Genomic DNA, 12690 nt, shown 5'->3' on the forward strand with positions numbered 1-12690 from the left:
GTAATTAGGGTGGCTGATGTAGAAATGTGGTTCAGGGTGGAATGAAGAACTGCATCTGAAATCTTTCAGAAGAGGGGAAAAATTATGTTAAAAAGTTGGTGGTGGTATGTGATGAACTGCAGCTAGGCCAGGATAAAGAGGGAGAGTTTAAACTATAAGGCAGCTTATCCAGCCCTACCTTCATCAAACCCAACCTAAACTAATCTAACTAAAAAGCAAACCTAACCTATGCCATATCCTAAACCACTCTAACTTAAACTTATCCTAACCTCAATTAACTCCAACAAACATAATTGTAATCTATTACTCAATCCACCAGCAACCCAAACCCACCCCTGATAAAAATAAAAACTTCCACCCACCTTCTGAACACATCCCATGAAGGCATGCGGTGGTGTGAGGGCAGGGTGCGGTGCAGAGGACGAGGGTGGGATACCGCCTAAGTATAGTGGGTGTGACAGTGACAACATGGTGAAGGCCCCTGGGGTGAGGCCAGACACAGGTGGCTGTTGGTCCACATAGAGATGCGTCAAGCGGCCTGTTCGAGAGATCTTTGCCACGTGCCAGTTTCCGGGTCGTATAGGCTGGATGGACCTGGGAATACAAGCACACAAAAATGATGATGATAAAATATGATGATGATATATATATATATTTCAATATTTTTGATGTAAACCAAATCCTGAAAACATCCAACTCTTGTTCCTTCCATATAATTTTAACAAATCAAATCCAAGCTCAAGATCTTTTCATTCTGACATACCTGAACACATGATGTTTAAAAGACTGGATACCAAAGACAATAGTAAAGACACACTGAGGACACTAGCTGTATGGGTTAGCTCTTGTGTAAAAGAGTTTGACAGAAAAGGAGTGAGAGTACATGGTTCCATGGTTGTTGCATGCCTGCCATAAAGAACGAGGAGAAGCAGACACAGTACAGAATAAGGCTGGATAAAAAGGCACAGAGACAAAGAGATCTAGCAGAATGGAGTTTATCAATTCATCTAGTCCACGAAGCAGCTACAAATTCATACACTGAACTACCAACAGAATGCCCAGTGAAATGGGCCACAAAATCATGCACACATTATTTCATTAGCAAAATTAACTGCATATTTTTTTCTTCATAGTTGCACTTCATATATATCTGCCAGATAGTCTCTCTCTCAATTACCAAGTTTGAAAGGAGTTGCCAAAACCTTTGTCATGTGCTCCTCCATTCATACTTCATTCAATTAATTTGATCCCCTGTTGGTTCTCTTGCCCCATCAACCTACATACCACATTTTCTTACAAACTTACTTACCACATCCATTCACCTTCTTGGCCTCCATGCATGCTTCCTCCCACTCACTTGCAGACAGCCAATTTCACCACGCTAGCTGCATCCACTGTCTTCACACAACCATGCCATCTAAGAACACTTGTCCACCTTTTTATCAACAAATTTTTTTACTCCACATCTCTCACAAAGCAGAATGCTTTTTATCCTATCCACCCTATGCATTTCACACACATTCCTCAACAGCAACATTTCCACTGCTCTTACTTTTTAACTTTTTATATCACACCAAAGACATCACACATTAATGAGGGCACTAAAATTCCTCCATACAATCCCCCTCCAGCCTCCACAATCATATCTCTGTTTAGTATCAAGACCCTCACACCACCAGCCATGTTCCCTCCCTCTGCCACTTGACTTTCCATTTCCTTAGCACAGTTACAGTACCTCTTCTTTTCTATCACTGCACCCATGTACAATACCTACACTACCTCACCAACTACAATTTTTTTTTTCCCCATTCAGCAGCACATCAGACTGAGAGTTAGCTTCTCTCCCAACATCACTTGATTCTCATTTATTTTCATTTTACACACACTCATAAAACTCTACACTAATGAGGTATAAATAAATGAACTTGAATGATATACAAGTGGGAAAATTACTGTACAGTTCATGAATAAAGTACAGTATTAGCACTGCTGGCCAAAAAGTGTTTCATCATTTAGGTGCTGATGAATCTGACCTAATTTAAACTTAAAGTGACCTTAAAAGAGCTCTCCCACTCCATATGCCGCAAAACTGCTCCTTCAGGCTCTCCAGGCCAACTGAGAAGACCCCCCTACATATCTTCTTAACTTTATGATGGTACAGCTTATTTAGAATTTCACGTAGACCAAATAGATCCATGATGTGGCTAATTAGTATTGTTGAATCACTGCAGCTTATGGATCTGTCATGCTATCAAACACTTAGTAGGAGTGGGAGCACTGTTTTGACACTAAAGGGATGCCAATGACATTCCGTACATGAAAATCTGCTGAAAGATATCAGAGTTGGTGAGTGTTTCCATTAAAACTGTCAGGACTGCATCAGTTTTAGTCTATATATTGCCCTATTATTGACTGAAATGATGCTGGATGTCCCATATTTAGGGATTAAAATGACAGTAAGCTGGATCACTGGAAAAAAAAGGGGGAGGGGGAGGTGGGCCTTCCTATATACAATCTTTAATGACAGTACCACCACCACCAACATCCTGAGCTCTTTTCCCACCTAATGATAATGTGAGGATGGGACCATAAACAGGGAAACAGACTGCATGAAAGAGAGAGATCTATCAACATCATGCACTGTGAAATAAGGCAATGATTAAGTCCCACACGATATCAAATCCCCCAATCCTGGTTTCATCTCACAAACCTAACTATCTGCCACAAATATAGTTAATATTTTTTGGTGCAGATGATCATGCCTGTGTAGTGGAGTCTCAGTGACAACCAAACAAAGATATATGAACACAAATATATATACAAAAGTACAAAACAAACATAAACAGAGATAACCCATCACACAGAAAGGCAGACTTAAAAAGATCTGGGATGAGGTCTTAGATTACAACCTCAAGGATACGGGACTGATTGGCGAGGCTGCCAGAGATCAAGCAGTGTGGGCAGCTGCCATTAGGTGACCAGGGACAACGCATGCACACTTGAGTCTTTATAAATGAAACAAAATGATACAAACCTCAGTGTAAGTATGCCAGAACCCAGATCAATGGTGAAGAGCACATGAGCCTGGTACAGTGTAAGAGCAATAAAATCTCCGGTTCCATCCGAGCGATGTCCCTCGTACAGCAGTATTCCATCTGTGGCAGCTGGACGGAACACCACCTCCAGCTCCAGCCAGGATAGGACAGAACCACCAAGCGCGGGGAACACCAGGTGTGATGATCCATTGAATGATGGTACCTGCGAGATGAGGGTGTCTATTAACCCATTCTTTCCACTGATGTATTTGACAATTATTTCTATCTACTGGTACGGTACTACCAGATACTTACATTCAGCTCTTATAGGGCCTTAAGTATTATAATGGCTTTATTGAGGCTATTCCTTACCCTTCCAGTCTGTCATGTCTATCCTAATACAAATAAAACTATCTGGAGACGGCAAGAACACACTAAAAACACAGGATGCAAAGGGATAACCTGTCTACCTAACAATCTATCTCAATATACTAACTTTCCTTTCAAATACTCTATCAATCTCTCATATCCCACATCAGTAACTCTCCTTTCTAATAATCTCTGGCTATTCCGCTACCCATATCAACAGACTAAAACCTGCCATTAAGATGTCAACTTTTCTTTTTTCCTGACAGACTAGACAGTTCATTACCTACCGCCCAGCAGTCCTCCTATATGCATCCGATGGCACCACGTACTGTACCTTTACATATGACATCTTAGGCATAATAATATCCACCAATCATACTGTACACATGATACAGCTACCTCATTTGAGACTTGTGTTTTTGTGTGTGTGTTTGTGTGTTATGGATGACGAATTAAGACCATGTTAACAAAATTCAAATCCCTAAATTGTTCCCTGCCCCAGCCTAGAATGAAAATTGCATTCTTCCAGGCAGCATGCCAGACCTTAACCAACTGACCTTTTCCCACTTCATGGCAGTATAAACGGATGCCGATTATTTGGGTCTGTCAGTTTTCCATCTATCAGTATTCATCTTAGGTACTTCTAATAATCTAACTATACCCATTCTAGATGTCTACTGACCTCTGTGCAGGGAGAAAAAATAAAGTGCTGTACAAAGAACACATGAATTAGGGTGTCCGTGGGAAGGACACTATAAATCTCTCTCTCTCTCACACACAGACACAGTAATTATCCATCTACCTATCTATCAACTGAGAAAAGATGCTGAGATGGTAGGTTAATGAAAATGGGTTATGTCTTTGAGAATACAAATAGTGAGAAGGAAAAAAAGAATACAGCAAGAAAAACGACATTTCTCCTCCACATACCTCTAAATTCAACTGCTTTTCACAGAGGTCTCCAGAATAGCCAAGAGGGCAGAGACAGACGGGCTCTGGGGGTGGTGGAGGGAAGAAGGGTGGAGGGGTAGGTGTGGTGGTGGTAGTGGGGGAGGTCTGGTTGCCATGGTGGGGGTCTTGGGTTGAGGCGACACACTTTCCACCATGCTGGCACTCCACCTCACTGCAGGCATCACCTATACACTCAGCTGAAAGGAAAGAAAAAAAAAAAAGTTAACAGCCACACCTAAACTCAAACAGAAAAAGTGAGGGACAGACTGAGATTATTAACATATTGTAGTTCTTTCACCTTAACTCGGCCCACATTTTTATCCTTTCATAGTTTATTTTACATAGTTCAGTGGCAAGAGGACACTGCCATGGCTGTACACTGACTCTCCGTAACACTTCCTAACGTTCATCATAGTTTGGTGGTGATCTATATTTACATCCCAACATTCAAGATGGAATGATGGTATTTCTTGGCCAGACCAGAGTAAAAACAGTACAAGTATAGTTCAGCTTCTTTTCGTTGACTCCAGATTATTCCCTCTATCTATCACACATTTCCTGCCCTCCCTCCTTCCTCCTCCTCCTCCCTTCTTTCTTCTCTCTCCCTCCTCCTCTTCATTCTCCTCCTCCTGTTCCTCTTCTTCCTCCTCCTCCTTTTCATCTCTCTCTCTCTCTCTCTCTCCTCACCTCACAGCTGTACATCACCACTCTGGCACTAATACCCACCATTCATATTAAATACAAGTTAGGACTGTTTCATGCAGGACTGGAGCATTGGTATGAGGAGGTTGATTTTAGGACATGTTGCTGAGTCTTGTGGATGATCAATAGTCTGTCTTAACGAAATTCAAATAGTCAAACTTTTCCTACTCAAGCACTGTACCTCTTACCTACATCCTCAACCTTCCCTTCCCTCTCTCCCCCTCCATTAAACTAAAACCATACCGTAATGAGACAACTCACTGATCCCAAAGCCATCCAGTGCAGCGTAGTCAGCCGAGAGATTGGGCTCCCTCATCGGATCACTCTTGCGGAACCTGTACACGTGATCGTTGACCTGCAGGCGCCTCACACAGCCCTGCAGCCCCACACGCACACCCAGCCGTGGACCCAAGGACGTCAGGTTGTTGGTGCCACCCACATACAGCGGCTCCCGGAATGTTATACGCGAGAACAGCCCCTGGGGAATATAAAACAAGATTTTATATGGGGGTGGGGGGAGCTGGGAGCAGGGCAGTGAAATGGCGGAGGACAGGGCGACATGGAGGCGATTTGTTTGTGGCCACCCCTTACGGGATTAAGGCATCTGGCAATAGATAGATAGATAGACAGACAGACAGATTTTATAACTGGAAAAGGGAAATAAGCAAGAAGAAACTGCCACTATGAAGAGAAAAAAAGACCTACAGAGGAATGACAGCAAATGAAAAGAGAGGTCTGTTATGCTGCCCACAATAATTAGGGTGATGAACAATGGCTGACAAAGGGATAATCATGCCTGTAATGTTAAAAATTGTTAACTGGTAGCCTGGTATTGTACTTTATTACATGCATACACAGGCCCTAAGGTCTTTTCTAGGTGATCCAGCACTGATATTACTAGAAAGACTTCCCCTCCCCCAAGAGAAAACTAAGAACAGGATAGTTAAGAATGGAGATTAATTTTTTTTTTTTCATTTGTTTTTCCTTCCTCTGATCTGTTATATGTATAAAAAAAAAGGCTACTGCTCTAACTGTGAGCAACCAAGTCTTTGTCCCCCCACTCCTGATAAAGCAATAACCACCTGGACAACAGACAGAAAAGATAAATGATGAAATGATCGCACCTGTGAGCGGCCCTGGATGTGGTGCCCGTCATTGAGCTGGAGCCAGACATCCCAGCGGTGGCGGTACACAGTGACGCGGTTCCACTCACCCAGGTTCACACCCTCTGGCGAACGCACTGAACCAGCACCACTTCCACAGTCCCACCTGCAATGGAGAGCCACATAGTATGAGGAAGTGATGAAGCACTGTGGTGTTGATGTGCACGTGACTGAAAACATTAAGAGAAATAATAATCATCATCATCATCCAGACCTCCTTTTCCACCCTAAGGCATGATGAGGAGTAGCAATGTCCAGATGGCTCAAATCTGCCCAATCCAATGGGCCATGCTTTCATTCACTCATCATTCAAACCCCCGGAATCCTGGGTCTATCTGATATGCCAAAAACATTCACCACATTCTGTAGCTTCACACAAATGTATCCGATTGAGTCAAACCAGATGATGTCACGTTAAAAAGGGGTGCCAAATCCCTTATCATGTGCTTCTCCTCACAATATTCATCCAGTCAGCTCAATCTCTTGTCAGTTCCCTAGCTTCACCAACTTCCAAACCTCTCTTCCTCACACACTCATTAAGAGAAATAATGTACAAAATGTTTGGATATGTGGAGATGATGGAGAATGAGAGACTGACTGGAAGAGGGTGAGTGAGGTGAAGGGAGATGGAGGGATATATGAGAGAGGGGCGTGTCAGGAGGAGGGACAGCATCGAAATGGCAGAGTATACAGTGATATGAAGGTTATTTGTCTGTGGCCACCCCATACAGAATCAAGGTGTCTGGTAGATAGACAGATCAATAGCTGAGTTGCTTGCATGGGGCCAGAACGCCAAAGCGTGTACATGATTGTGTGGTCCATTTAGTAAGAATTTTTTTTTTTTTAAATAATGCTCCCACTTTTGATTTTTCTGATGATGATGCTGGAAGGAAGGGAGAAGGAAGGTGGAGGGAGAAAAAGTAGAGAAGAGAGTAAAAGGAGGAAAACAAACGAGGGAGGAAAAGGGTGGATGGCACAATATCGTCGAGACTGGAAGAAATGGAGGAAAACAGAGAAAGAGAGAGGAGATGGGAAAGACAAGAGAAAGAAGCGGGAGGGAAAGAATGTATAAAGAAAATAAAAACAATGGGGATGGAAAGGACAGGGTGGCACTATATTAACGGAAGCTAGAAAGAGTGAAGAAGCAAGGAAGAAAGGAAGGAAGGGAGGAAGGATGGAAAAAAGGTGGGAAGGAAGGAAGAAAGGAAGGAAGGAGGACAGGGAGAGAGTGAGGAAGGAAGGAGGGAGGGATGGAAGGAAGGAAGGAAGGAAGGAAGGAAGGATGGATGGATGGAAGGAAGGAAGGATGGAAGGAAGGAAGGAAGGAAAGAAGGAAGTGAGGGAAGGAAGGTTGGTAGGTATGCAAGGGGACACACGAGACAGTAAGAGCTTGGACAATATTATGGGGCGATGGGTGTGCCAAATGAAGATATCTGTAGCCATTATTTTGGAACACAAGAAAGATTATAATAAAAAAAAATCGTGTACGTGAGAAGTTATTATAATTTTTATCTAAACTCTTATTCCTGCCTAAAAACCAAAGAAAGACAAGTACATAAGTAGGAGGACAATATCAAACAATGCATCTCTGTACATACTTCAGAATATGTTTATGTGATAATGGAAGAAATATGGGACAAGACTCAAACTGGGAAAGGCACTGTATGAGTGAGAGAGAGAGAGAGAGAGAGAGAGAGAGACACACACACACACACACACACACACCTAAACTCCATGCCAATTTATGTATGTCTGAGCAAGTGAGAAAAAAAAGAAAACGTAAGAAAGTGAAGGGCAAACTCACCTAAACTCCACATAGCCATCCACCAGTACAGCGGCCATGAAGTCTCCGGAGAGGTCATCATTTTCGCCCGACACGAGGAGGACACCATCCGGAGAATCAGGTTTGAACTCTAGGGTCAGCTGAACGTCGCGGTACGCCTCTCGGAGTGGCGCGAACCCCACCCAGGACATGCCGTGGAACCTGGCCGTCTCAATCTGAACCCCTGGAGAAGAGAATGTGGCTAAAGGAAGTGACGGAGTTGATGTGGTAAAAGGAATTGGTTGTGAGGATGTGGCTAAAGGAATTGATGGTGAGGATGTGGTGGAAGGAATTGATTGTGTGGATGTGGTGAAAGGAATTGATTGTGAGGATGTGACTAAAGGAATTGATTGTGAGGATGTGACTAAAGGAATTAATTGAGGATGTGGCTAAAGGAAGTGAATCTAACTCTCTTAATTTTAACCTCTAATCATTACCCTACCCTGAGGAGAAGACCAGGATGAGGTGAATGGGTATATGAATGAGGGTGGTGTGGGCTGGAGGAAGAACAGAGTGATATGGAGGTGATTTATTTGTGGCTACCTGCTTTGTGATTAAAACATCTGGGTATACAGTAGACAGATGGATAGATAAGACAAATAGATTGACAGAGAGACAGATATAATGACAGATAGACAGATAGATGTACAAATAGACAGATAGAGGTACTGTGGCTCTGAGTTATTCCATCCTTCATCATGCATCAGCAAGTTTGTTCACAAGTTCATAACTCATCCATATACATTATTGCAAATTCACAGACAAGGTTATGTACGCTATACACATACATATATGCACAGGGGAGGGGAGGGGAGGGAAGGAAAGGAAGGGGAGGGAAGGGAAGTGAAGGGAAGGGGAGGGGAGGGGAGAGGAGGGGAGGGGAAGGGAAGGGAAGGGAAGGGAAGGGAAGGGAAGGGAAAGAAGACAAGAGAAACCAGAGAGCGACAGAAAGAGAGAGAGAGAGAGAGAGAGAGAGAAATAATAATCACCTCCCCCCCCCCATCTCCATCAGAAAAACCAGAAAAAAGCTATCTCAATTTGACAAGGCAGGAAAAAAATCAGAGTAATAATTTCACGGCAGAGTGGAATTAGACCCGTTTGGTTAAAGGAAACGTAATTGATTTTATGCTCGTCTTGGTTTGTGTGAATGAGAGAAAAAGAAAGACAGGGATAGAGTGAGAGAGAATGTTAATGAATCAATGATGGAAAGATGGAAGGGGATGGAAGAAAAGGAAAGGAAAGAAAAGGAAAGGAAAGGAAAAAGGAAAGAAAAGAAAGGAATGAAGAAAGGGGAAGGAAGAAATGGAAAGGAATGGAAGGAAAGAATCATGGATGAAAGGAGAGAAGGGGAGAAAGGAGAGGGAAAAGGAAAAAGAAAGGGAGAGGAAAGAGAAAGGTAAAAAGGAATGGGGAAAAGAAAGGAAGGCACTAAGAAAGAAGAAAGGAAACTGGAAGAAAAGAAGAAAAGAGGAGGAAGAAGGGGAAGAAAGGAAAACTAGGGAAAAAGGGAATGGACGAAGGACACAAGGAAGGAAAAGAAAGGGAATAGGAAGGGAAAAAGGAATAGTAAGGAAGGGAAAATGGAAGAGGAGGAAAGGAAAGAAAGGAAAAAAGGAATGGAGGATGGAAGGAAGGAAAGATGGAAAAAAAGAAAATGAATGAAGGAGGTATAAGCCTGATGGCCAAGGGCAGTCAGATTGGAGGGTTGACTTGACTAGTAACCACGGCGACAAATTCCTACCTTATAACTAACTTTCAAACAACCACAACTTAATACAGTATTCAAGCTGTGGGAGAGGTTAAATTCCATCAACTGACAAAAAAAGAACCATAAAAATTTCACTCATCATCATCATCATCTAGACCTCCTTTCCCACCCTAAGGCAGGGTGAGGAGTAGCAACATCCAGACAGCCCAAATTTGCCCAATCCAATAGGCCATGCTTCTATTCACTCACCATTCAATCCCCCGGAATCCTGGCTCTATCTGATACGCCAAGAACATTCCCCACGTTCTGTAGCTTCACATAAACGTATCCAATAGAGTCAATCCGGACGCTGTCACGTTAAAAAGGGGTGCTTAATCACTGATCATGTACTTCTCCTCACAATATTCATCCAGCCAGCTCGATCTTCTGTGAGTCTCCTAAACGAATATAAATACAACCTGATCCATTATCCTCTTCTCAACTAATTTGATGTAATTCTGACAACACATGGTTTCTTGGCCTAGCACACCTCCCTCCACCTCCAAAGTCACCCACATATACCCATTTCACCATCCTCTTTACACCCATTCTTTCCATCCATCTAAATCCATCTCCACGCCACAGACCTTTCAATCCAAGTAGAGAGTCAGTAGAATAAAACATAATAACACCTCTCACCTTATCTAGACCCTTACCTAATCTTTTCTGACTATGAGGGAGGGGTGAGTGAGTTGCAGGGAGGGCAGTCAAATGGTGGGTGACAAAGCGACTTGGAGGCATTTTGTCTGCGGCCACCCTTTGTGGGATTAGGGCGTCGTGGTATAGACAGAATAGAGACAGACAGATGCACTTACCGGAGTGGCAGTAGCGTCCCCCTCGGCCAAGTGGACAGAGGCAGCGTGGGACACCGGCCGAGCCCTCTAACTCACACCGCCCCGAACCACACTCAACCTGGCACTGTGAAGGAACAAATCTATTACTAAACTGCATTACTATCATGGCCCCATTTTCCTGTTATCATCATTAACCATCAATAATCATCAACCATCACCATCAATCATCATAACCATCAATAATCATCAACCAACACCATCATCACCAACACCATCAACATCATCCTGCCCCTTTTTCCCACCAAGGATGGGGTGAGGTAGGATGCATAAAACAAGCACTGCCTCAAATTAACTCAAACTTGGTAAAACATAATAATTAAAATCCAATTTTAAAGTAATTTTTGCCATTATCATTATCATCATAACCCTATTTCCATGTTATCTTCATTACTATCATCATCACCATCCAACTTCCCACTACTGCAACTGTGTATTTTAAAAACATGAAAATAAAAACACAAAAGTACTATGTGCTAAGGGTGTTGAAAGAGGATGGGGGATGGCAGTTGCCCTATGTGAATTTTTTGTGGAGAGCAGATGGGGCCATTTGCCTCCTCCCAATATCATTATAAATATACTAAGCAGCACTAACAAGAAATCTGAGCGCATATGCTACAGCAGGTTATTCTTCACAAAACATGAAATAAATGAGGATGATATGTTAGTGTTCAGAATAACCAATATTTACAGGGCCAAGAATGTCAAGATAAGTACAAGGGTGATATAGATGCAGCATAATTAGTTTCTATTTCTACCTCTAATGCATCTTTCCCTCCAGGAACTCCTTCCAAAGGCTGGTCACACAGCAGAAGAGCTTCCAGTTGTCCTTGTTTAAATACGGACTCCTTACACTATAATATCTACACTCCCTCCCTAGTTCAACTCTTTATGTATTTTTCCACTCAGCCCTCCAGACATACTTACATCTACACCCAGAGTTTTACTTTCATATACTGTACACACAACTTTATTTCTATTTTTACGAATAAATAAATATCTAAATACATAAATTACATATATACACAGCAGATTCTTGAGATGCAACCAAATACATGAATAGTCTTACGAGGGACGTCAAACTCTGCGTGGCCATGAGGTTGGGTAGGGCAGACGGCACCTTCTGCTCCAGGTTGGGTCCCGGTGATGTGTTGGGGTGGGGGCTGTATGCGTCACCATCATCACCCATCCCTTCCAAATAGCTCTCAGGACCTGTCTCTTCCTCCTCACCCCCTCTGTCCATGTGCTCAGTCTTGTACCTGGGAAATAATAACATGGCATTAGAGTCTGGAGAGATTAAGATAAACGAACATCAATACGGAATTCTATCTATCTATTGCCAGACGCCTTAATCCAGTAAGGGGTGACCACAAACAAATCGCCTCCATGTCACCCTGCCCCTGCCATTTCACTGCCCTGCTCCCAGCTCACACCCTCCTCTCTCATATACCTCTCCATTCCAATACGGAATTACAGTTAGGATATAACGAGATACACGCAAATACACAGCTCATGAGAATAATAAATGATTTAAATATATTGCGATAAAATAATGAAAAATAAATAGGGGATATGAGCTTGGATACACTGAAATAAATAAATAAAAAAAATTAGGTACAAGTGTTTGGCCATCCTCTTCCCCTTTCCCTCCAAAAGTTCTTTCCTACCCCCCTCTGCCTCCTCCCCTTTCCCTCCAAAAGCTCCTTCCTCCCCCCTCTGCCTCCACCCCTTTCCCTCCAAAAGCTCCTTCTTGCCCTCTGTCTCCTCCCCTTTCCCTCCAAAAGCTCCTTCCTCCCCCCTCTGCCTCCTGCCATGTGTTCGGTCCTGTACCTGGGAAATGACAGTTTGCAATGAGTATCTGGATGTACCGTACTGAGGTAATTAAAAAGAAGATTTGGGAATAAGTATTTGATATATGGTACTAAAAGAGAGAGAGAGAGAGAGAGAGAGAGGCAGTAAGGGTTCGAAATACCAAATACCATCCAGAACTCTATCCTCTAATCTACAGTGGCACAGAAGTCAAATTTACATCACCATTTGTAAAATTCTC

The 12690-nt window shown here is 42.8% G+C and overlaps 1 protein-coding gene across 1 annotated transcript in view; it reads right to left on the bottom strand.

Moving 5' to 3' along the window:
• The window catches only part of LOC145390633 (pikachurin-like), a 131492-nt gene that overhangs the window by 5689 nt on the left and 113113 nt on the right, over nt 1–12690 (bottom strand). Inside the window, exons 4-11 of the mRNA XM_080265426.1 lie at nt 11710–11899; nt 10605–10707; nt 8025–8226; nt 6182–6326; nt 5319–5535; nt 4335–4552; nt 3035–3258; nt 363–594 (exon numbers count right to left, since the gene is read on the bottom strand). Coding sequence (XP_080121552.1) covers nt 363–594; nt 3035–3258; nt 4335–4552; nt 5319–5535; nt 6182–6326; nt 8025–8226; nt 10605–10707; nt 11710–11899 — 1531 coding nt within the window. The remainder of the gene's footprint in view (nt 1–362; nt 595–3034; nt 3259–4334; nt 4553–5318; nt 5536–6181; nt 6327–8024; nt 8227–10604; nt 10708–11709; nt 11900–12690) is intronic.

This window comes from Coenobita brevimanus, chromosome 15 (assembly GCF_032717465.1).
Source record: "Coenobita brevimanus isolate Jiangsu-jjx chromosome 15, ASM3271746v2, whole genome shotgun sequence".
Lineage (NCBI taxonomy): Eukaryota > Metazoa > Arthropoda > Malacostraca > Decapoda > Coenobitidae > Coenobita > Coenobita brevimanus.